The sequence below is a fragment of the Leucopleurus acutus genome (genome assembly GCF_964270905.1).
Source record: "Leucopleurus acutus genome assembly, chromosome: X".
NCBI classification, from domain to species: Eukaryota; Metazoa; Chordata; class Mammalia; order Artiodactyla; family Delphinidae; genus Leucopleurus; species Leucopleurus acutus.
The window spans coordinates 94,185,213-94,210,977 of record NC_139148.1 but is presented as its reverse complement, the minus strand read 5'-3'; the positions used below and the strand labels follow the sequence as shown (position 1 = coordinate 94,210,977).

Here is a 25,765-nt window from a genome sequence, read left to right as displayed (position 1 = left end):
GGTGTAGATCTAGATCTAGATGGATATCTTGAACTGACATCAAATACATTCGAGAAATTTCCTGTGAGGGGACAAGAATAAGAGTGGAGATTTGGATGAAGGAAAATTTAAAAATAAAAGGGTGGGCCTTATATGGACTAATGATTCTGTTTTGCCATGAACTGAGGGGTGTGACTAATCCAGCTCTCTGTAGCTGAATTCCAAACCAAAAAAAGTTGTTTCAAGTGTTAGGAAAAAGGAGACGTTAACTCCAAGCAGGGAAATAAGAGAAGTGTTTTTGGAAGAGGTCAGATTTGCGTTGAGCTTTGAAGGATGGCTAGAACCTTGGTAGAGAGTTCTGGAAGAGAAGGGTATTTTTGGCAAGGAAACCACTTGGTTGGAAGCCCAGGGGTGAGAGAGTACAGTGTGGATTTAAGAATCAGCGAGGAGACTGTTATACTTGGAGTCTAGGGCAGGTAAGGGTGTTTAGGGGGGAAATAAGCCTGCAAAAACAGGTGGGAACTGAATGAAGGGCCATCAGTGCCCAGTTAAGGAGTACAGGGGGGTTAGTTGCGAAAGTAATGGGGAGTGATTACAGTTTTGAGCGGAGAAACAGTAGGATCAGACTTAGGAAGATTACTGTCCAGAGTGTTAGATTGTGGCAATGTTTGACTGGACACAGAGAGGACTCCAGAGGCTGTTGTCATTATCCAGGGGAGAGCTAATGAGGGACTGAGATAAGCTTTGGTATTGGTCCCTAAGGGGACCAGTAATAGTGCTGTGGACATGGACTTGGGAAATTGACAGGACCTGAGAAATAAATTAGAGCGATGCCTCATCTTTATAGGGGAGGTAGTAGAAGCTGTAGGTGGTGGATGAAATCACCAAGAGACAGGCAAGAGCCTCTGGGCAGAATGGAAGGGACCAGTAAAGAAGATGGCGACATGATAAAAGACTAGAGAGTCCAGAGTATAGAGCAATGAAAGCCAAGGAGAGGGTTTCAGAAGGGAAACGAGTGCTTAGCAATGACCAAAGCTGCAGAGAAGGCCTATGGGATTCGAATTTAGCAGGGATCACTGGTTACTTTCCAGAGAGGACTTTCGAGACAGAGGAGTTGGCCGGCCCAGATGGCCTGGGGGTGGGGAGAGTGGTAGGAGAGGAAGAGTGGCGGCAGTGAGTGATGTCTATCAAGAGGTTTGTTCTGGAAGGGTGATGGAGAGATGGAGGGGTCAGAGCAGCGGAGGAAAGATTTTTCTTTATTTTTTTAGCATCAAGCAGATGAGAGTACATCTTGAAGACCAACAGAAAACAACCAGTCCAGAAGATAGAAGGGGAAGAGAGGGTAGTTACAGGAGTAGGGTCTCAAGGGATAGGAGGGTTCCTCTGAGCGCTGGAGCAGCCTACCTGGCCATGCTCATTAAAAGCTAGCCTTGCTGTACCTTGATTTCCACCTTTCCCCTAATCATGCTCCTTTGTTTTGCCTTTGGGAGAGCATCCCTCTCCCAGATGACTTACTAGAGCTTTCCTCTGCCCCCCTTTTACACCTCCTCACTTATTTTTCCTTCTGCTGGGTTCCAGAGACTGGTTGAAACTAGACTAACAAAGAAACCTCTCTTTGTCAGTCAGCAAGTTGAGAGAAGTGGTTAGCTGCTAGGTTCTTAGGCCAAAGGACCTGCAGCACTCAAAGCCTTGAAGGGGAAAGCACTTGAAGGTCTGTTTACCACTCAGCTTTAGGGGACAATTGTTGCTACTCTTGGCTACAGGCTTCACTGGGGATTTTATCTCTGCAGAATTCTCTGTTAACTTTTTCTGAAAGATTGCCAGCACCAGATCTAAAAGCTTTTAAAATCCTCATAAAACCAGAGAATGAAAAAAGTGGTGATGGATGGAGAGGTAAGGGGGGGGGGCCGTGGGGCCTCTCGCCCAGATAACCTGCCCGGGCCAGGCCCCTGGACAGGCCAGCTCCATTTTCATATCTTTTGTCCCCCAGGTCCTAGGGTTTGGCTCCTTTTGCTTTCTTTTCCAGCTGCTGCTTCCTTCCTCCCCAATTTTCCACCTGGATTCCTCTCAGAATCCTCTCCTGATTTATCCCTAACTCTGCTTTCTCTGGGAACCAGATTATTGTTTTAAGCTGTTTAAAGTGCTTTCATTTCTCCTGTCTCTAAGGGAATAGTTGGGCAGAGTGAAGTATAACAAAATTGTAAATGACACTGTGGCAGTGGGGAAGGTACAGAGGACCAAGAACTCGGACAAAACATGTCTTCAGTGAACTTTGAACATGGGAGCTACCTGCTTCCCTACCCACACATGCCACTGACTCTGTCCTGGGCGTTGGCACCATTATCTTTGCATCAGCCCAAACCATCTCCCTTTGAATTGGATACTACACCAAGGTCGTATAGATGTGGCGTGACATCGCTAATGGTCTGGTGGATTTCTCCACATTTGGATCACCAGGTTGCTCTCTCTGGCTCCAGATTTGTCTTGACAGCCTTGACTCAAGTACTAAATGCTGTGCATAGTTCCTAGCTATAGTTAGTCCAGCCTTCTCCCTTTGAGCCAGGCCCAAATGATCTAGGAAGTCATCTGTTTATCAGAAATGGCTAGCTCCCCTCCGGCTCACTCTCCAGCCTGGCCCCCAAGATCAGTTGTGTCAACAGTGCTTTCATATCCTCCTGTTGGACGCACCCTTCTCCCTCACCCCCAGTACTTCTGATGTATGTGCCAGCACCCAACCCTGGAAAACCCCACTACCTGCTTTGCCAGGGCTGCCAAGTACTGTTTGAGGAAGCTTCCCCAACAAAAGTACGTTCTCTAGTGTCGGCAGAGCCCTCAGAGCTGCTTGACAGCCCTTCACACTTCTCTAACAATTGACTTCCTGCCATGGCCTCCACAGCATCTCCTTCCCGCCCTTTGCCAGTCATCCTCAACCTCAAATACCCTCACTCTCTACCTGCAACCTCGCTTCCTACATTTATTGAGAAAACTGAGGTCAAGTTGAAATGGACTTTCTCCACTTCCCTCTTTCTTACCAAAACTCACCCTGGCTCCTTTTCATTATGCATCCTTCTCCACTCTCTAGTTTGGAGGGATAAAATGTGCTCCTCTATCTTCAAGACAGACCTATCGACAGCCCTTGGGTTCAGAATCCTATCCCTTCTGCCTTCCTCTGCCTTATGGTATATTCATGTGTGTACATAACTAGTCTCTCTGACCTGGACTGAGTGCACCTCAAGGGCAGGGACTGTTACTTTCATCTATGTGCTCCCAACATGTGGCACCATGGCTGGCGCACAGTCGGCGCTCCACAACTGTTTTCTCAATTGATGAGTTATGAAGGGACGATGTAGATTGACTTGAGTTCTCTGTCCTTTGTGCATCTACTTAATTGGTTAATAAGTGTGCCACTGGGCAGCAAGACGGATGAAGGGAAGAGTCAAAAGGATTCAATAAGCTCCAGATCCAGGGCTTTGGGTGGAGTTACGTGACATTTTTGTGGGAATTTTGGACCCAGAATTGACCTGTCTCTTTATAAAGGGAGTAGCAGAAAGAGCACCAGACTGGGACTAAGAAGGTCTGGCTCAGCTGCTCAGAAGCTGTGTGGCAACGGACAAGTTAATTCACTTCTGGGCTCAATTACTTCTCTAGTACTTTGAGATGGGGTTATTCTGAACATTCAGTGGAGTCGTGGATGTACAAACACAATTGAAATCTGAAGCGCCTCTCCAAAGCAAGCTTGCAGCTTGTTTCTGATGCCACTAATAGCTCTGGAGCTTCTGCTCGTCACCTATACTGCAGCAGCCTCCGGCAGCACAGCCCGTTTTTCCTGTTGCACACAGAGCTTGATTTCATCTCAGCTTCCCATTGTCCACCACGTAAAAGGAAAATATATCAGAAATGTGGAGCTTCTCGCCCTCTAGACGCCCTTCCCCTCTCCTTTTTGGCCTGTGCACGTCTGTGCGGATGACTGGACTTGTCCATAGGGACTACTGCATACAGCCAGCAGGGGGCGCTGTAAGTCATCCCATCTTCTTGAATTCAAATCCATGGCTGGCTGGGAGGTGTAGGGTAGGCTAAACCAGAGTACCAGCAAGCCCTACCATTTTAGCAGACTCCTGTGCCTGCGGGCATGTGTATTGGGGTTGGAATGCCTATCTCTTTATCTGCATGGGTGTGGAAATGAATGCTCCTCTGGTTCTAAATGAATGCAGGGGTGTGGGCCTGCAGGAGAACAGCAGGGAGACTAAGTTGTTCCTCTCCCTCCCCTGCCCTGCCCTCCCCTTTCAGAGCTCCCTGAGTTCTTTGGCAATGGGGTCCTAGCAGATTTCTTTGATCCTATCCTCCTTTTTCTCCTTCTGTTTAAGGAGCAGTAATTGGTTACTCCCTGTTACCTTCCACCCCCAAAACTTGAGGGCTTCTCACCAGAGATTTGGGGAAGCCAACACTGATCCAGAAGCAATCAGCTCACACAAGCTCAGTATTGGACCAAAGGTTGTGTGGTATATCAATGATGGGTAATTTATTATGTCAGAAAAATGCCACAAGTATCCCTTTTCTAATGGAGTAGGTACACTACAGCAAAAATTGCTGTAAAGTGAATTTCTGGCAAGACCTGTTTCACTTTGAGTTTTTACTTATAAAACCATGGCTATGTTTTGCTAGAAAAAAGAAAAGAAAAAAAGATTGGCTCCAGGTTGTAATTAAACCATGTGTTTTAAAATAAACCACATATTTTTATTTATTTTTGTTGGAGTATAATTGCTTTACAATGGTGTGTTAGTTTCTGCTTTGTAACAAAGTGAATCAGCTATACATATACATATATCCACATATCTCTTCCCTCTTGCATCTCCCTCCCTCCCACCCTCCCTATCCCACCCCTCTAGGTGGTCACAAAGCACCGAGCTGATCTCCCCGTGCTACGCGGCTGCTTCCCACTAGCTATCAGTTTTACATTTGGGAGTGTATATATGTCCATGCCACTCTCTCACTTTGTCCCAGCTTACCCTTACCCCTCCCCATATCCTCAAGTCCATTCCCTAGTAGGTCAGAGTCTTTATTCCCGTCCTGCCCCTAGATTCTTCATGACCATTTTTTTTTTAGATTCCACATATATTTGTTAGCATACGGTACTTGTTTTTCTCTTTCTGACTTACTTCACTCTGTATGACAGACTCTAGGTCCATCCACCTCACTACAAATATCTCAATTTCGTTTCTTTTTATGGCTGAGTAATATTCCATTGTATATATGTGCCACATCTTCTTTATCCATTCATCTGTTGATGGACACTTAGGTTGCTTCCATGTCCTGGCTACTGTAAATAGAGCTGCGATGAACATTGTAAACCACATATTTTTAAACTACAATAATAGGATAAGAGGGTAGGTCCACATCCTTTCTAAACTATAATGACAACCCTGTGCTGGACCGTCAATTTGCTCCTACCTTTCACAGCTTTACATTCTGCTCCTTGTTTCATTCAATTTTTTATCTACTGAAATCTCCTCGTGAACCTGTATTTATTTAAGAGCTTACTGCCCTATGAGCCCAGCAAACAGGGGTTTTTGAAAACTGGGAGTTTGGTTACTAGGGTTTTTTTTTTCCCCCGAAGCAAAGCTTAGTCCGTGGAATGAACCCTCAGCCCCTTTTCACATACATTGTCTCAACTGATGCTCAAAGCAATTCAGGAAATAGGTAGGGCAAGTAATATCCCCATTTTGCTGATGAGAAAACTAAGGCCGAGAGATGAATTGGCTTTCTCAAGATCACACAGTTAGAAAGTGAGGGCAGGAAATAGAAACTTAATCCTATGATTCTGCTTTAAACAGGCGAATTTTCTGTTTACTAGAAGGCTTTCTAAGAGACTTGTGCTATCAAACCATACACAAGTTGCCCTTCAAATTCTAAGGAAAACAAAATTATGGTAAGTTAAGTATTTCAAATTTTTCCAACGTGTGTATTAGTTTTAGGTTAAATTCATCCTAAGTAGATAGAGCTGTATTTATTTTCTCATGCAGTCTGGAAACTCAGCACACGCTTTATAGTACAGTGGAGCTCTTTGTATAGTCTGCGTGTATATTTGAAGGGTTATGGGGACTCATTCAACCATTTGTAATGGTTACAGAGGTGTTTGGTTGTTCTGTTTTTATTTTTGTGGCCAACTATTGGTCATATTTCCAGTTTCATTTGATTTGGGCTTCTTGACCATCCCAATTATAATACTATTATCACAAAAGAAAAGATTTTTCTGGTTTCTGATGTAGTTTTAGGAACATGTTATAGAGAAAAGGGAGACCTGAAAATTCTTCATCAACTTATTTGCCTCTATCTAGCAGACGTCTCTGCTTCATCCTATTTTAATACTTATTAGCATTCCCCAAGGGCAAGGGAAAATACGACATGTTTGAAGACAAAATTACCAATTTCTGCTCGCCACGATGATCATCAAATTAGTACACTATGCCTGTATTCCCCCTTCCACCCCTAATTGAATATGCTAGCATTAGGGACTCGTAGCACATTAGAATTTGTCTGCGAGAACCTAGTAAACTGTCCATTGCCCACAGACCAATCAATAAGGCCACTTTAATTGTGGAACAAGAAGGAATCTTCCATCTTTTTAAGGTCTAGGATGTGCTACCCCTTGAAATGCCTTTTGTGACTTAATTTATTAATTCTGTTAAGCGAGTTTCTATTAAATAGTACCTGTTCCAGTGAAAAGATTGGGAAAATTGAGATGAATTGTTCCAGTGTCAATGAAAATGAAAATATTTTCTGCCCAGAGTAGCTCTCACTGCCCCTCTTCAAGTGGGTTTGTGCTTCTATTGATACTTTCAGGGCATTATTCAATGCAGAGAGGCAATATAAGCTTGGTAGAAGAAGCAGAGGATTTGGTAGCACCAAAATTGGCTTCACCAGTTGCTTACTGTGTGAATTCAAGCAAATTCCTTACCCTGTCTATATTTCAGTTTCCTCATCTGTAAGATGCAGCTAATACCCACCTGTTAGGGCTGTTTAGAGGATTAAAGGAGACAGGTTAAATGAGACGGCACTTAGTATGTGTTTGGTGAAAAGAAGGTTATTATTATGTTTTAGAAGAGAAATGTGAATAAACAGGTAGAATGGAGGGCTGCAAAGCCTTGCCTAGCAAGAGTTAAACGTTAGCACTCTGGGAGGTGTCTTTCCAAAAATTTAAACATGCTGACAACAGCCAATGGGATGGGTGTGTGTGTCTTTGCAAACAAAACATGTAGATGCATGTCTTCATGCCTGGGCTGGCTGCTTCAAACACTGATTATAGCTTAAGAACTAGAAAATAAATGTGTTTTCATTTGGGTGTTGAGGGCGAGACTCTGATACTGCTTCTCAGCTATGGCAGACACTGAGAATTTTAGGGGTTCTTTCTTTGGTAGACACCAATCACCTATTATTATTATTTTTTTTTTTGGAAGATGGGAAGGGTCACTGGCTGTGCTGGCGAATTGTAGATGATGCTAACATTATCAAGCCGAACCAGGGCTTCCTGGGCCACCAAATGGATCTGTATATCTGTATAATATGAGTCTTTATCTGCCGACTTTAGACCTATTCTTCACCTGCCGGTGTCCTTTCTCCGTTATTTACTTCTGCAGACAGCGCTAGACCATTAGTGCTGTTACTAGGAGAGTGGATTGTAGGGCTGTACGGATGGCTGTTTCCGTTTGTCGCAATAGAAGGCGCACAGAGCTGATGGGGAGGCCCTGATACTCACGCTGCCACTGACCAGCTGTGTGAAATTAGCAAGCCTCATTGACTAACCGCTTTGTAGCTTGGTGCCCTCCACCTACTTCACAGGTGTATCGTGATGCTCCGAAAGAATGGTGAAAGGAATAGTGTTCTGAAGTCTCCTAAGTAATCTGCCCTTGGGGGGTATCATCATTAGTCCTGCTTACCACATATTTCATGGCTAGGGAGAGATCCCAGCTACTTAGGCCAGAATCTGTTAAGTTCTTACACCCACTCCGCCCTGGCCTCATAGCTGAGATGGGAGCTCCAGCTGAAAAGTAGGGACAAATTGTAGAATTCAAGCCACCTGGTCCCTAAGCTGGAGGTCAGGAATTTCTGCTCCCCTTTTCCCAAAGGCCACAAGGGATGGCAGCAAAGTCTTTTAATCCCATTTTTCCCCTAATGAGACTTGGAAGTGGCCTTCTCAAGGATTCCCATGTGCATATTTAATTCTGTATTTTCATTCGTTCCACAATTGTGCTCTTTCCGCACAACTATGTTTTGAGGGTCTACTGCACACCAGACACTGCATCTCTCAGAGATACCAGGGCAAACAAAGTCAGTTGAGCTCCCTACCCTCTCAGACTTTCCAGTCTAGTGACAGAAACAGGTGCTGAACATCTCCCAAGATGGTCCGAAGGTATCTTAATCCCCACCTCTCCAGAGGTGAACTCTCATCTTCCACCCAAAACTTCCTCCCCTAAGCTTCCTCGTGTCAGTGAAAAGATCCACTCGGTCGCCCAATCAAGAGACTCGGGAGTCCTCCTTCACACCTCCCTGTCTTACCCACCAATTCCAATCTAGCATCAAGTCCTGTCATTTTTAGCCCCTGAAATATCTCTTAAATCCATCTTGTCCCTGTCTTCACTGCCATGAACCTAGTTCAGGTCACCATTATTTCTCTCCCAGAGATCACAGCCTCCTCACTGGGTTCCCTGTCTCTGGTCTTGCTGCCCCATCCACTCCCTTCCACTTGTGATGTGTCCAGAGGTGATACTGTATGAACTTGAGTTAGTCCCTTTCCCTTTCTGGGCTTCAACTTCTCCATCCTGAAGTGGATGACTGCCTAAGTCTGGTGCAGCTCTCTTTTCTGTTGTTCCGTGATCAGATGTTTCCTGCTCGTACTCTAGTGCAGCCATCCAGACTTCCAAAGAAGATATTGATACACCTGGCCCTCTGGCTTCTTGGTGTGTGTATTCATTCATTCATTTCTCCATTCAGCAGACATTTACTGAGCACCCACTGTGTATGAGGCACTGTAGTTAGCACAAGTGATTCAGTGGGAAGTAAGACACAGGCCCTGTCTTAAAGGAGTTCAATCTCTTGTGGGGGATATGGACACAAATAGACAATCTAGCCCATTCTGTGGAGGGGGGTAATCATGAAAGTTTCCCTGGAAGAGCTGATATCTTGGTTGGAGGCTGAATGATAAATAGGAGCTAGCCAGGAGAACAAAGGCATGTACAAAGGCCCTGAGGCAGGATGCTGGGAGAGACTAAAGCTAGACTGGAGAATGGCAGACCAAGTGGGAGGCTGTGGCAACACTCTAGGGGAGAGACAAGGAAGTCCTAAACTAAGACCATGGAGGCAGAGAAAAATGGGCAGGTTCCAGTTATATTTTCAAGGTGGAATTGACAGTCCTTGCTGGTGAATTGGATGTAGAAGATGAGGGAAAGAGAGAGGTCATGGAGGACCCTTGGGTTTTTGGCTTTATCAGCTTTGTAGATGGACTGCTATTTACAGAGTTAGTTCCATTAACTCAGGAGGAAGCATCTGGTTTGGGGAATGAGGCTGGGGAAAAGATGATTGGTTCAGCTTTAGTCTTGTTGAGTTTGAGTTGGAATATCCAGGTGAAGAGGTCTGGTAAGCCATTGGCTATAAGGATCTGACACATTGAGAAGAGGAATCTGGTCTGGAGGTTCAGACTGGGGAGTCATTAGCTTGTAGATGAGGTCCCTTTGAGGAGAATGAGCAGACCCTGAAGAGCTGAGTGCCCAAGAGATCCAGGACATCAGTGCTAAGAGGGGAAATACTCTCCCAGATGTGGAGTGCCCATTCATTCCTGGGCACACATCTCTGCCCCAAAGAGAGTTTCACAGTGTTGTCTGTGCATTGCCCACTTATACTTAAGAGAAGGAGCATTAAGTACCCAATTATAACGTCTCCATTTTACCATAAACATGCCTTAAAGAAGAGAGGAAACAGATACGTTCATGCTATCTACCAGGTGTGTTACATTCACTGACTCAAATGCTCCCAATAACCCTACACTAGAGCTATTATTTCTTGGAGCCCTTAGAAACTCAGAGTGGTTAAGTCACTTGCCCAAGGTCACATAGCTATTAAATGGCACTAAGATCTGACTCCAGGTCTGTCCTACTCTAGAGCCTGCACCATGATACCACCTAACAGCATTCCACCACATCCTGCAGTATAGCCAGGTCCTTAAGAAAGCCTGTGCACACCGCTTTTCCCTTCTGTGCTTCATAAATATCATTTGCATCCCCTAGCTTAACACTTTGCTCTCCATTAAAATACAAATCCCCTGGGGAGAAGTAAAGCTCTAAGTTGTTGTCAGTCATTTATGCCTCAGTGGGAATGAATTTCAGATTCTTCCTTAAGAACACATTTTAATTTTATGGGAGAAGGACACTGGAACCTTGAGGGAGGGATAAAAAGGCAGAAATGGGCTTCGTAATGAAAAGTCATTCCCCTCTTAGTTTCATAGTTCTACTTGGTTGGAGGCATGTAAGGTTCTTAGATGCTATTTCTGCATGTGTGTACTGCTTTATATGCAGGCCCATTTCTGGGTCAGCTAACCCAGTAATCTGGGGCTGGGGCTCGGGTGTGGTCTGATCGAAGGTGAAATTAAACTACACACTGGGGACTTCCCTGGTGGTGCAGTGGTTAAGAATCCGCCTGCCAATGCAGGGGACATAGGTTCGAGCCCTGGTCCAGGAAGATCCCGCATGCTGCAGAGCAACTAAGCCCGTGCACCACAACTACTGAGCCTGTGCTCTAGAGCCCGCGAGCCACAACTACTGAGCCCGCGAGCCGCAACTACTGAGCCCGCGTGCGGCAACTACTGAAGCCCGCGCACCTAGAGCCCGTGCCCCACAACAAGAGAAGCCACCGCGGTGAGAAGCCCATGTACCTCAACGAAGATTAGCCCCCGCTTGCCGCAACTAGAGAAAGCCCGCGTGCAGCAACGAAGACCCAACACAGCCAAAATAAATAAATTTATATATATTTTAAAAAAGCCAGCGTTGTCCCAAGCATTATCTAAAAAAGAACCACTACACGCTGATCCCAACCCACTGTGGTCAGCAGGAGGCAGCCAGCCTGGGCCTTAGGCTCAAGTCCCAGCTCACTCTCTTGAGAATTAGACCCTGATGTGCATATTTAAAATACCGAGCAGATGGAGGCAGGAGAGCTTGTTGGAAAGACTTGGAGGAGTCCCTTCTGCCCTGTCTGGGTCTATTTGCCAAAATAAATGACATGTATCAGGGCAGGGCATTGGTCCAAGCCCATTGAAATTCTGCTAGCAGTCCAAACAGTGATGATGTTTCAGATTGGTTCTGTGAAATGATCAGTTAGGAAGAGAGAAATGATGTGTGAGCATCTGGCTACTGCAGCCTACTGATGGGGACAGTCCCAGGGGCGGGCCTGGGGTGAGGGGGGGCAGCCTCAAGGACCCCCCCCCCCCGGACATCTGCCACTGGCAAACAGGGAGAGAGCCACACGCTGGCAACGGGTGGTCTAGTTTGAGTCCCATGCTGTTCCTCACTAGCTACGTGACCTAAACAAGTCCTTCCCGTTCTCTCGGCCTCCTTTTTTCCCCGTGTGTATAAAATAGAGCCTGGATGGAACGGTCTCTAAGGGCCCTTCTTGCTCCAACATTCCGTGACTTCTCTGACACCGGTTTGATTTCTTTTTCTCTGTAGTGGGAGAGGGAGAGGCCCACCCACCCACCTGCTTATCTGTAGCCTCTGTGTTCTCACACTGCCCTCTGCTGGCCGTTATGAAAAGTGCCACCGATAGCTTCTTTGGAGGAAAACAAGCGAACAAACAAAAAAAGCACTTCATCATTGATTTAGTATTAAGCGTCAGCAGTCCGCTGGGCATGGTGACAGAAAGCCTGTGCATTGGAGACGAGGGAAAAGATCATACAGCTATAGGCACAGAGTAAGCATAGCTAGAGATGGCTGACAGAACAGCCCAAGAAAGAAATGTCTCTCTCAATTTTTTTTTTTGCCATCTTCGTCTGTTCACGGTGCTCTGTGCCACTGTATGAAAGAAAGGACCTCAGTGGATAGGAGGCCTCCTTGTCTTGTATCCTAGGACTGCAGGCTCCAGAAGGGCCTGGTACCACACTAAAGAGGAAGTTCTGGGCCAACAGCGCCTCAGAGGCCTTAAGACATCCCGCAGGCCCTGCTTCTGTCTGAGAGGTTTCTAGCCGGGACCAGCCCAGAAGTACACCTTCCTCCAAGGGGTACCGTTTCAAATGCCCCTTTGGAAAAAGAATTCGAATTCAAAGAATCCATGAGCTCTTTCAGAGACTCACTTTAAGCTCTCTGACTGGAACGGAGGAGTCATCTGTGTGGCTATGGTAAATTCAGCCTGCCCTCCCAGCCAAGAGAGAGGGAGCGGGCCATGGAAGCCTGCCTTTTCTGGATGGAATCAGATTTCCTGTTAAATCCAGCCAGAGAATTGCCTCACTCCTATGTCTCTTTGCTTATTCTTGCTGAGTGTGCACTCACAAAGGCAAGAGACCAGGGCTGGAGTGTGCCAGCCCCTATGCCCACACCAGGCACTGCTCGGGCTCTAGTGATGTGAGCGAGATGGGAATTGGGCCACGCCACAGTCTGCCCTCTCAGTAGCTGTTCAACGGTTTATCATGCTCTCACCTCCCCTCCCTTGATGCGCGAAAGCTTTGGGCAGGGCTCAGATTTGGGTCAAGCATTCAGTGCCCTGACTGCATCTCCTTTGCTAGTAATAACATGGTCTCGCCAAACCTATCGTGCCTCTCATCCTCCCCCCAACCAGTCCTTTCCTCCCCCAACAGCTGGTTCTTATCTGTCTCCCTTGTTCCAGCCTCAGGCAGGCTGCCCTGGCCTCATGCTCGCTCTCTCTCTCTCTCTCTCTCTCTCTCTCTCTCTCTCTCTCTCTCACACACACACACACACACACACACACACACACACACGCACATGCGTGGGTTCTCCCGAACACTTGTTGATGAGTTTCAGCCCTGAAACACTGCCTTCCTCCCATCCCTCCTGTGTCCCCAAACCTCTAAGGGTTCCCTATTTCCTGCCACATCAAGTCTTCAACTTCCCTGCCTTGCTTTCCAGGCCTACTTCAGCTGGGGCCCACTCAGCCTTTCCAGTGTGGCCCATGACTCCCCTGAGCCGTGGACAGAATGTAAGCATTCCACAAACCCTCCATGGCCAACCCTGCCTTTGTGTTCCCGCAGCACTTCTGCTCCATTCCGGACTTGAACTGTTTGCAATGGTTTTGTGTACATTAGTCTTGAAAGCTAGGCCCACATTTTAGACTTCTTTGTTAATCCTCAACCACAACCCAGCACTATTTTTTTAAGTGTTGTTCTTTTACTTTTTAGTTGTGTGTGTGTGTGTGTGTGTACATACAGCGAAAATTTATAAGAGTAGTAAATAAGAGAATCATTGTAAACAGAAGTCCAACCAACAGGAGGTAAGAGCATAAAAAGCAAAAGTCAACCTCCCACCCCATCATTCTCAGAAATCAGCCTGTTAAGCATTCTGTAGCCTAGCACCCTCTGTAGGTTGCGTGTTACGGGTCGGGAAAGTTTGATTGGTGGGTGGCAGCCGCAGAGAATTGCATCTCCTTGGGAAGAGCATCTTTTACTTCTTTGCAAGAGTCCCGGGTCTTCGTGGGCCTGATTGACATTTGCGTCTCCAGTACGTGAGTCTAACCACTGCATAAAGCATCTGTCCTCTTCTCAGCCCTTTCAAAAGTAAATCTTGAAGGTGAATATTAAAGGGCATGTTTAATGGACTTTTCTCAGAATTTTGCACAGGTTTGTAGGAAATTGCGGACAGTCGGTAAAAGGGGCTAAGGGGCAGAGATGGAAGTGTTTATGAAAACAGGCTTTCTACCTGATACGGTGTTGTGTTCTCTGAGAGTTAATGCACATTACTAATGGTTTTCATTTTTCTGCCAAGAAAATTCAGTCCATTCTGGGATTTGTTCTAAACAGACTAGCCGGCCTCTGTTGCACCCACTGGGGTTAATTCTCTATCTCGGTCAGCTAGAAAATGTCAGCCTGAACTCTCAGATTTAATTGTTACAGACACTTTATCACCAGGGCATTCAAAATCCTCAGGCTTCTCCCTCTTGCTATCATAATTGATACTTAATGGATATTCTCAGGCTTCTTGGATTTTACACATTCAACACTGTACAGGTGGCGGGGGCGCAGGGGCATAGAGAGGGAGCAGATAAACAATGTGTGTGTGTTCGCTGTGAGTGTCTGTTTCTAGTTGCAGTGCTGGGGTTCTGGGAACTGCCGTCAAAGATAAGCTGACAGGTTGGTCAACCGTGGGTTTCTGGGTTCTCCTCCCTCTGGCCCACCGAGGCGGTGTTCTCCAGGCACAGCCATTTCCGGGCTTCGCTGCAAGCATGCGGTTGGCCATTTGGACATGGGTTCTTAAACGTCCTGATGCTCTCCAGAGTTCTGTTCTTTCACTCTTCTGATGGCCTAGCATTAACTAGGAAGAGGACAATATTATCCAGCCTGAATAACTAATCTCCTAAGAAGTACAAAGTTGAAGGATCTTGGCGCACATGAATCTTATTAAATGTGCTTATAAAATATGTTCTATCCAAATAAGCTTAGCAGCCCCGAAAATAGCCTGTTCTGATCTGTGTCTGGAACTTTGACATGCTTCATAGGTCTCTAAGCCAAAATTATTTAGTGAAGTGATGACAGTGTTCTTTGTGCATGGGAAAATGGGAAGCGGGGATGGTAAGTCCTCTGTTGACTAATCGTACTCCTTCTGTCCATCTTAGGGGCGACCAGGACCAATTGGAATTCAAGGTCCAGTGGGTCCTCAAGGATTTCCTGGCCCTAGTGGTTTATCAGGGTTGAAAGGAGAAAGGGGCTCCCCAGGACCTCTGGGACCGTATGGACCAAAAGGAGATAAGGTAAGAACACCAAAGCCTGATTTTTCCTTTGACTCATGGGCTGTGAGTGTGAAGGTAAAAGGTTCTAAATCTCAGTTCTGTTTATTTATGGAAAGGATACTAATCCCAGATACCTTGGTGCCAGGCTACATACTTTAATAAGAGACAGGCTGGGTGTTGTGCTGCTACAGCCCATTTTTGGAGAGATTCCCATAGCCAGCAAGTCAGAAAGTGCATGTATAAGCTATTTGCTAGACAAGTGGGCTGACCGTGGTGGGAAGTCATGTGGGTTTGAACTGGGCATGGGTCAGGAGGCCAATCAACAGGGCAGCAAAGGAATCCAAGCAAGGGGAACGGGATGCAAGGGGTCAGGATGCTTGGAAGCCAGCTGGGCCACAAATATAGGGGAAGAGATGCAAGAAAGATTGGTCATGTCATGGTGGCTGGCTGACTGAGGTTAGCAGTTCAGTTTATGTTATCTGCCGATTTTAATCACCTCCTATTCACCCCATTGGTGAGGGAGGGATTCCTACTCTAGGGTCCTGGGGATGGCCAAAGATATGACACCTGACACTGGACAGAAGAGATCAACAACAGGTTTATTAGTCACATACACTCACAGCACAGGGGAGGAGGACATCACACCCCATGCAGGGCCACACAGGGCTTGCGCTCTGGAACAGAATGAGCCACAACGGGCTGTGAGAAGCAGACTTTTGTCATGTCAACAGGGTGAGTGCCCCTTGATTCTCGAGGGAGAGTATGACTGGCTTGTTTGAGTAATTCAGTGGGCCAGCAGGGGACGGAAACCCACCACTCAGGAATAAGCGAGAACTGCACCTGGTCTATTTAATAAGCAGGGTCGTTTGCCCAAGAGACCTTATCTTCAGAAGCAGAGTGGAGAAATGAACTTTTGCTTAGGCCATTTGAGGCCCTCCCAGTTTTCCCAGATGTCAAGGCAGCATGTAATATTGAGCCTTATTTTTAGATCTTACACCACGTTGTCTAAGACAAGAACTGTCCGAGACCTTAGGTAGAGGCTAGTGATTGCTTGGAAGTGGAATAGGGAGCAAGGTGATGCAATGTGGGGAGGGAGGTACAAAATACTTCTTAACGACTTAGGTCATGAATCACATGAACAAACCCACTTCATCTAATGGAGATCAGTTACATCATCTCTTACGTTCCTCTCCCTCCTCCTTTTCTTAGGGTCCCATGGGAGTTCCTGGCTTTCTTGGCATCAGTGGGATTCCGGTGAGTGTGTTCACAGAAGCATTTTTGAAATTTATTTTATTGAAGTATAGTTGATTTACAATGTTGTGTTAGTTTCTGGTGTACAGCAAAATGATTCAGTTATACATATATATACATTTTTTCCATATTCTTTTCCATGATGGTTTATCACAGGATACTGAATATAGTTCCCTGTGCTATACAGTAGGACCTTGTTGTTTATCCATTGCACAGAGGCATTTTTTTTTTTTTTTTTTTTTTTGCGGTACGCGGGCCTCTCACTGCTGTGGCTTCTCCCCTTGCGGAGCACAGGCTCCGGACGCGCAGGCTCAGCGGCCATGGCTCACGGGCCCAGCCGCTCCGCGGCGCGTGGGATCTTCCCGGACCGGGGCACGAACCCGTGTCCCCTGCATCAACAGGCGGACTCTCAACCACTGCTCCACCAGGGAAGCCCGAGGCATTTTTAATACAACCTCTAGGTTCTGCCTGATAGCTCAAGCACTTTGGCCTTAACAACATCCTGTCTCAGGCACACATGCTCAGGGTCAAGTGTTGAGATGTGCGTGGTAAGGCTTAAAGGGCAGTGCTCATCCACAGTTTCCTTGGGATTCAGTTACGGGCAGAGCTAAACCATATGGTTGGGGGATGCAGAGACGTGCAGGCATAAAAGACCATCAGTATCTTAGACAAAGTGAGTTAGGTCTTATGGCTTGAGGGGAGCTTTCATTGGGGATGAGGGACTGGTGTGAAGATAGTGCCACATTAGAGCACATACATCCTCATTATAAGAAAATTAAGGGGGTTCATGAAATTAGATAGAAAAATACTTAGTGATACCTTAATACATTTAATTTTAATAATTTCTTTCTTCAGCCTTATTTCAGAGTGAATTTCCCTTTAGTTGTTTTTTTTCTTTTTGACTCTTAAATACAATTTTTAAAGGTTGCTTTTTATTTACAGTTATTACAGCACATTGGCTATATTGCCTGTGTTGTACAATACATCCTTGAGCCTGTCTTACACCCCATAGTTTGTACCTCCCACTCCCCCATCCCCTATAGTGCCCCTCCCTTCCCCCACCAGTAACCACTAGTTTGTTCTCTATATCTGTGAGTCTGCTTCCTTTTTGTTATATTCACTAGTTTGTTGTATTTTTTAGATTCCACATATAATTGACATCGTACAGTATTTGTCTTTCTCTGTCTCCTTATTTCACTTAGCATAACGCCCTGCAAGTCCATCCATGTTGCTTTAAATGGCAAAGTTTCGGTCTTTTTTATGGCTGAGTGGTATTCCACTGTGGTATATATATATATCACGTCTTCTTTATCCATTCATCTGTTGATGGACACTTAGGTTGCTTCCATATCTTGGCAATTGTAAATAATGCTGCTATGAACATTGGGGTGCATGTATCTTTTTGAATTAGTGTTTTTGTTTTTTTCGGATATATACCCAGGAGTGGAATTGCTGGGTCATATGATAGTTCTAGTTTTATTTTTTTGAAAAACCTCCATACCGTTTTCCACAGTGGCTGCACGAGTTTACATTCCCACCAACAGTGTAGGAGGGTTCCCTTTTCTCTACATCCTTGTCAACATTTGTTATTTGTGTTCTTTTTGAGGATAGCCATTCTGATAGATGTGAGGTCATACCTCATTGTGGTTTTGATTTGCATTTCCTGATGATTAGTGATGTTGAGCATTTTTTCATGTGCCTGTTGGCCATCTGCATTTCTTCTTTGGAAAAATGTCTATTCAGTTCTTCTGCCCATTTTTTAATTGGGGTGTTTGTTCTTTTGATATTGAGTTGTATGAGCTGTTTATATATGTTGGATATTACCCCCTTGTCAGTCATATCATTTTCAAATATCTTCTCCCATTCATTAGGCTGTTTTTACAAAGTGGCTACTCCTAAGATCACTTGGAGACAGCCTCTTCCATTCATCCTGAGGAACTGGCTTTGCTAGAGATAAGTGGGGAGTCTGGAGCTTGCAGACATCTCCTTTTCCCATTCCATCCAACTCAATCCCTTAGTTTCTCCATTTTCACCCAAATCCCTACTTATCCTGCCGCTGGAGGTTGCATGGTAACATTTCTCCAGCCTCTAAGATACAGTATTTGGAACTTACTGCTATCACTTTTTAGTTATATCCTTCAGCACTTCTCTATATATTTAATCTTTAGCCTGGACTGTGTTTGCCTCTAGCAGTGGTTTTCAACCTTAAGAGAAGAACCAAATCTTGTGTAGAAGCTCAGCATATATAGAACAGGAAAAAATGGAGCTCCTCCATTTGAGGGAAGTCCTACATCATGCCTTTATCTTTCAAACAACCTCTAAGGAGTTCTTTTGAATCATATCAAAGCAGTTTGGTAAACTCTTGACTTAACAGCTTCTTGTGTTACACTACATAATCATCTAGTATCAGCTAAGGGGGTTCGAATTTCTTTGTGCCAATCTATAGGAATTTCTTGAGTACCCGCTATGTGCTAGCACTCTACTATGGGAATACAAAAAAGGCATATGGCTCTGCCCTCAAAGGTATTATCATCTGATTCACTTTTTCCCCAGATCTCATATACATTTGTGGATTTGGAGAATAGAAGGCTCGCTTACCTTGTATTTGTTATACGTATCAACAAATCGGCCATCATATTTCTGCCTGTTATTCAACTGCAGAGTCTGAAAAATGCCCAGGAAGGGGCCAGTGGGGAAATAAGTGGATGGGGTTGGCCACCCTTTTACGCCATCCCCTGGCAATTTCTCATGTCTGTGTTCTATGACCACGTCGTCCAGAGTCTCCACTCAGAATGTGTATCTTGTGGGAACCAATGGGTGAGGGAAACTAGCAAACTGGAGGCCACCTCTTCCATTCATCCGGCAGAGCTGGCTTCACCAGAGATGAGTGGAGGATTTGAAGCTCGCAACAACAGTACTATACCCTTCCTCCTGTAGTCTCTTTTTAATGGGGGCTGGAAGGAAATGAATCCTGTGAAGCAGAGGCTGATTCCAGTTCTGAGCTGGAACCCACCCCAGAGTCCAGCTGGACACTTCTGCCTCCAACTTGTGGCCAGCAGAGCCAGAGGGCTTCTAGAAATTGACCACTTCTCTTTGAGGGCTTCGTTGCTTGGGAGAATGAGTCGCAGCTGTCCAGATTCCTCCAAATGAGTGCGCTGCTCCCAGTAGAAGTCCCCACTCCCTTGGCCCGTAGCTTGGCCCTTCCCTTGACCTAAGGTTGCACATTTTTTCCTTTGACTTTCAATCGCTTTAGCTTCAGGCTCCAAGCCTCACTTACTCTAAGAAATTATTACCCCCTGTTCCCTCCCTCTCTTCCAGCTATTCATGATGTATTAATGAGCACCTCCTGTTGACAGCTTACCTCTCCTTTCCATCTCTATTCTTCCAGGAGCCTTTGGCGTCTGTCCCACACACTCTAGCTCCTTATTACATATGGTGCATGGTATTTATCGACTGTCTTGTACGATAGCCTTATCTAGCTCCTTGAAAGCACAGAGTCTGTCTTCTGCTCCTCTCAGAGGCCTCAGAGACCCCAGGGCTAAATTCAGCATAGAGCAGGAACTCCAGAAATATTGGGGGGACTGAGTCCAACCTCTAGTGCCTATAGAGCTGCAGTTCTCAGACTGGCAAGACTCCCTCAGACAGAGGAAAACACAGATACCCTCAGCCCAGTCAGACTTATGATTTTGCCCAACTCTCAGCAGCACTTTATTAAGCCATTTGGCTAAAACCAACAGCTTCCCCAAAACACATCTTACTAAACTGGATCACCGCACAAATCTGGTTTCCCCTCTTGATACTGGCGGGCTGCTCACATCTGTGTCACTGGTTTTGGTCCCAGAACTCCATTTTTGCTGTCATGTAGACACTTTCCACATGAACGAGCAAGAGCATCCAAGTCTGTGCACTAAGGGGCACGGCCACCAGTTGAGAGTGAACAAACAAGCAGTCATAAAGATATTCAACATTAAAACAACGTGGACGAGGGGCGGTAGGGCTGTGGCTTTTAATGATATCACAGCTGTGAGTTGGGCTGTTGGCACCCACAAGAAATGTAGGTTGAGCCAATGTTTTCAGTTCAAGTAAGTTGGAAGCAGAAGTTTTCAAGTTGTCCTTTGCAATTTATGTTTAGCTTTTCCCGTGGAGTCAATCTCAAACATTTCCCCGCCTAGAGACTCATAAATGAACACACGAGGTTTGTATCTTCAAAGTGACCACGTACCACTCACCAAATGGAAACTTTTCCTTTGCACTCTGGGTTCTGAGGAACAGTGCTTTTCTGGAATACAGCAGATCCACCTATGCTGTGTGTTCAATCCCCTGTGATTATATAGAACCGTGGTTTTCTCCCTCAAAGAGCTGCATTCCCTTGGAGAGCTGGCACACACATATGTAAAGTCATTATCTCTACCCAGAAAGGGCAAAACCAAGGTCCCAGGGCTAAGGAAGATCCCTAGTACTGAGCCAGCCTGTTGTCTTGTCTTAACTCATCTCTGTTACCCAGTTGAGAGATAACCCCTAGCAAACTTGGCCGGGACATTTAAAAATGGTGATTAGGATCCCAGGAAGAAATAGACACTCCACCTGAAGGGGTCGGCTAAATAGAGTTAAGTGAAGGGCTTATTTAAAGGATGCAGGCGGGGTTAAGGGAAACAACAGTGCAGGGTGAAGCAACCAGCACAAAGCTGTTACCACCCCTAGTCCCAAAGGGGAAAGGAGGAATGGTAATACTGGGACCCTGTAAGACCTGGAGCCATGGAATAACAGTTGCCCAGTGGGAGCTAAGATTATAGAGAAATGTGGCCACTGCCAGAAATATAGCCAAGGAGGGAGGGCATGGGAGAAATAAACAATCTGTGCTCGTCCTTCTCGTGCTCTCCCATCTCCTGCTTGTGCCTCCCAGTGACCAAATATAATTGGAAGACAGAGGGAAAGGGAGCCTAGACAGTACCATCCATGAAGGTCAGCCTCCCGAGGCACAGATCTAGGGAAGGTAGAGTGTACATCTTCAGGGCAAACAGGAATAGCCATCTCATTTGGTAATAAGATGTTGATGACTCTAGTAAGCTGTCTCAGTTTCCCCAGTGCAAATAAAACTCCTCACCTGAGTCCGGAGAGACACAGCTTATAACAGCTTTACTGCAAAGATATGTTTATTGACCACTCCTCTGGACTCTGCATTCCATAAGTCCAGCAGTCTAGACTCATACTCTTGCATTAACATATCATCTATCTCCTACAACTGTAATAGCAATGACAATGAAACAGAATTCTGTGGCGCATTCTCACAATAAGCATTTGACCAAAGGTTGTTTCCTCTAATAATTTGAAAAGTTGATTTTTGAACACATGGCATGTTTCCCTCAAATCATTAAATATATACACATATATATTATACATATATGTATATATATTTAAAAGCAAATATATATTTTATATATATTTTAAAGCCAAAAAATATATATGTATATACATGTATATATATGTGTGTGTGTGTGTGTGTGTGTGTGTGTGTGTGTGTGTGTGTGTGTGTATATATATATATATATATATATATATATATGGCTTTTAAGAGTGTGTATGGGAGGGTGGGAGTCTACCTTTTATTGACCCATCTAGATTTTTGGTCTTTCAGGTCATCTCTTTGTTCCATACCCAACACACAACCTGCTTTTGATAGATTGAAAAAGATATATTTCCTAAAAAGAGGTAGATTCTATGCACCAAGGAAGCACAGAATTATTGAATTCAGACACCAACTGTATGTGAATGATTACTGATTCCCCAGCAAAACAACTGCCTCAGTAATGAGTATGAAGAAGAGAAGATACAGTTCCTTGACTGAAGCAATAGCATGACGTGAGATAATGACAAAATAAGGTTCAAAGTGTGGTTCTTCCTTGACTTGTTTATTTTTGACCAAGCAGCATTCAGGAGAGGTGGTGCTATGGAAACTCCTTCTGCTCTTGACCAAAATCCAGCCTCATTTCCCATGCAGAGCTTCCAATACAGAAAGCCGTGCCAGGCTGCCCAGGTTCCAGTCTGTTCTGAGGAATTCCCAAGGCCTGGCATGATTCCCTGTTGGTAGCAGTCCAGCTGCCTGGCAGCTAAGCCCCATCTTAGTACATCTTTGTACTGAAGGAAGGTGAAGTTGCAGCACCCTGTGTAGCCCATCTCTTCACATTTGATCCCTTTGGTTTCAGCTTGGATCCTATTAAAACATCGATCTTTTGGGGAGGGGTAACACTGAGCTGTCATCAGCCACCTACACCTGAGTATAATGAACAGCGATGGCAGCAGAGGCGATGGGGCAAAGGGAGTGGGCAAGGAGCCAGAGTTTGACAGCATCCTTGACTTCTCTCGCTGTGGAGCTTGTTGGAGTAGCTGAGAGTCCTGTGGCTGACTTGATCCCTTCTTTCTCTTTGAACAGGGCCACCCTGGACAGCCAGGACCCAGAGGCCCACCTGGCCTGGATGGCTGTAATGGAACTCAAGGAGCTGCTGGATTTCCAGGCCCTGATGGCTATCCCGGGCTTCTCGGACCACCCGTATGCTGTCAGATCTTTGTACATTATTTCAAATGTCTTTGCTTGCCTCCAAGTGTGCCCTATCTTCTGCTTCTCTTAAGTTCTGGGATTGTTAAGATGTTTATTGGATCTTGGTGTCATCACTTTTATTTCATTCCATTCATCCAGATAGAGCTCAAATATTGGGATCTAAAAGATCTCTAAAAGATACCATGCCCTTGCAAGGCTACTTTTATGAGTGGCTGGAAAGAGAAAAATAACACATTTCAAGCCCATTCTCAACCTCATTTGAAATAATCTAAGAGAATAAGGGTGCTGATGTGATACATTTAGCTAGAAATTACACGATCTGTTGGACTCCATAGCTACGTGAATTAATTGGCGTTTTACTGGAAGAGAATTGCCTTCAGTGACCAAGTTGTGGGTGTGAGTGCATACGTGAGAAGGTGAGACGAAGAAAGCACAAGCGCCAGATTGGCATAAGGACCTTCACAACTGAGGACCAAACCGATATGCAGCAGGGAGTGGGGGAGAAAGACGTATTACCAACATAGTATGAGCTGGATGAGTCACAGAGGCCTCCAAACACTGCCATGGCAACAGGGGAGGAAAACAAATCACATCTGTGTTAAGACAATGGAAATCCAGCAAAGCAAGGAATCACTGCCCCCAAGAGGGAGAAAAGGAATTTTGAGGTAATAAACAGCCCCTGACAGCCAAAGGACCAGGGTAAACCTAATCCTGTCCCTAAACCTCTCCTTAAGCCTGAATAGGAACTTGGGTGTGTATTTTACTAAGCTGAACCTTACTAACCCTGCCGAATACTGAATGGATATCCTTTGAATCTTCTTTGATGAAAGTAGCGGCCATGAGAATAAGGGGAAATTGGAAGTGTTAGGAAAGAAGCCGGTTTGCGCTTCTGGAACCACATTGTACTTTTATTATACCTATGGACCTTGAACTCAGGAATCCATCGTTCAATCAACGCTTCAGTCCCTAGAGCTTAGCCCTACCCCCAACACTAATCCCAACTTCCGCTTAGGTATAGGGATATTGATTTTCCCCAGGAGGCCAACATCTAGCAGGCATTAGGTGGCATCTGCCACTGAGACATTAAAAAGTCTGGCTGACTGGATGGGTTGGGCATACTTTGAACTGTTTTCCGTGTTAACAATGAGACACACCAGCCTCTTAGACAGGTGTAGAAACTGAAGTTGTATGGTAGAAGCGCAGGATGCAGATGGTTTTGTGGCTATATCTTAGACCAGGCGTCTGCAAACTGGCCCATGGGACCCTTGTCCCATGGCTTGTTTTTCCATTTTTAAAAGACTGTGAAGAAAAACAGAAGAATATGAAACAGAGCACAGATATGGCCCACACAGCCTATATTATTTACTATCTGGCTCTCTACAGAAAAAGTCCACTAACCTCTGTCCTAGACTTAGTCCCTGTCAGTGACTTGTACCTGTGAGATATGGAGCAGGTGAGCTATAGGCTTATAAACGGCATGTGTATTATATGTGGATGTTCAGATTGGTACTCTGAATAGATTCAAAGTCTACTTTCTAATCCCTTTACAGACTTCTGACTTGGAGGCTGGGGGAGCAGGCATGCAGCTCTGAGACACAGCATAGTTCAGGGGATGTACTTTGCCCCTTTAGCATGGCCAACTCTGCCATAGACTAAGCCACATGGTTTCAGGCTCTTGCTTTTCCATCCTCTGTCTGATCAGATCACACTATTAACAATACTGTGTGTGTGTGTGTGTGTGTGTGTGTGTGTGTGTGTGTGTGTGTGTGCGCGTGCGTGCATTTCTTCACAAAATTTTCTTATTTTGCTCAGGGGCTTCCTGGTCAGAAAGGCTCTAAAGGTGAACCTATCCTTGCCCAAGATAGTTTCAAAGGAATGAAGGTAAGAGCCTCTAAGGCAGACAGCTGAGTAGGCTATAAGCTGAGTTCCCCGGGATGGAGCCCCACATCCAATGAAAACATTTCCAGAACTAGCATCTGTGTCTCTATTTAAGGAGCAGACCAAGCTGGATTTTAAAAGAATCCAGAGCTTTTTGTGGTGGAAACATTGACAAATGTTTGCAACCATACTGTCAAAAAGATTTGCTTTGTAAGATCTAGGCCAAAAATAGGGGACAGATCAGCAAACAAACTGTTTGCATGGGCGTCATTTTCCTTGACAAGCCGAGACATTTCCTGGAGGCAGATACCTTTAGTCTACTACAGAATCTTTGATGTCTGCATACCTTGGTTTGAAGCCATGTATGTCTCTGCCCATCTTAACATGGCCACCAGCCCAGGAACATGGCTCTGCCCTTTTCTGTACCTGCATACCAGCCATCACCCTCGCTGGGCCCCTGGCTATCTACGAAAGTTGCCCATCAACCCTGCAGCTGGCTGGAAACATTCATCTCTTCCTGGAATTGACAAGAACCTTTTGTATTCTTGTGGCTGTATTCTTGACGTATGCTGCCTGGTATCCTGTGGGCCTTCAGTAAACTCTGGTGCCAAATGACTGACCCTAATCCCTTGCAGAGTGGGAAGGGAGCCCATCATTTCCCTGGGAGCAGACAGGAATCTATGTGTGCAACATCTGAGGGGAAGATGCGCCCGAGCTCACTCAGCTGAAGATGGCATCTTTCTGTCTTCCACCCATGCACAGAGCCAGAAATATTGGAAATCACTTTGCAAGGCAGTGATGGGTGTGGGTAGCTGAGAACTGAATAAGGTACACGGTTTGGGTTCTTGGCTATAGAAGCCATAGCTGAAGATGGAATGTTAGACTTGGAAAGGACCTCATGATTGTCAGATTCATGTTGCTCATTTTACAGATAGAAAAACTGAGGTAGCCTGAGGCTATGTGACTCGCTCACAGGCACAAGCCAGCTTCCCGAAGAGCTAAAACCCAGGCAGTGCTCTTCCCAGGTTGCAGAGAGCTGATTTTTCACTATAAGCCAAGCGGGGTAAGACTAGCAGGTGTCAGAATGTGACCATTGTTGTAGCAAACATTGATTAAATGGTTTTGCCAAAAACCAAAGAGACCCTGGACCCAGCGGAACACAGCAAT

General features: G+C 45.5%; 1 protein-coding gene across 1 annotated transcript in view; it reads left to right on the top strand.

Moving 5' to 3' along the window:
* The window catches only part of COL4A6 (collagen type IV alpha 6 chain), a gene marked incomplete at both ends in the record, with an annotated part of 280,878 nt that overhangs the window by 201,410 nt on the left and 53,703 nt on the right, over positions 1-25,765 (top strand). Inside the window, 4 exons of the mRNA XM_082865135.1 lie at positions 14,800-14,934; positions 16,123-16,167; positions 22,595-22,711; positions 24,533-24,601. Of these exons, the coding sequence (XP_082721261.1) occupies positions 14,800-14,934; positions 16,123-16,167; positions 22,595-22,711; positions 24,533-24,601 (366 nt within the window). The remainder of the gene's footprint in view (positions 1-14,799; positions 14,935-16,122; positions 16,168-22,594; positions 22,712-24,532; positions 24,602-25,765) is intronic.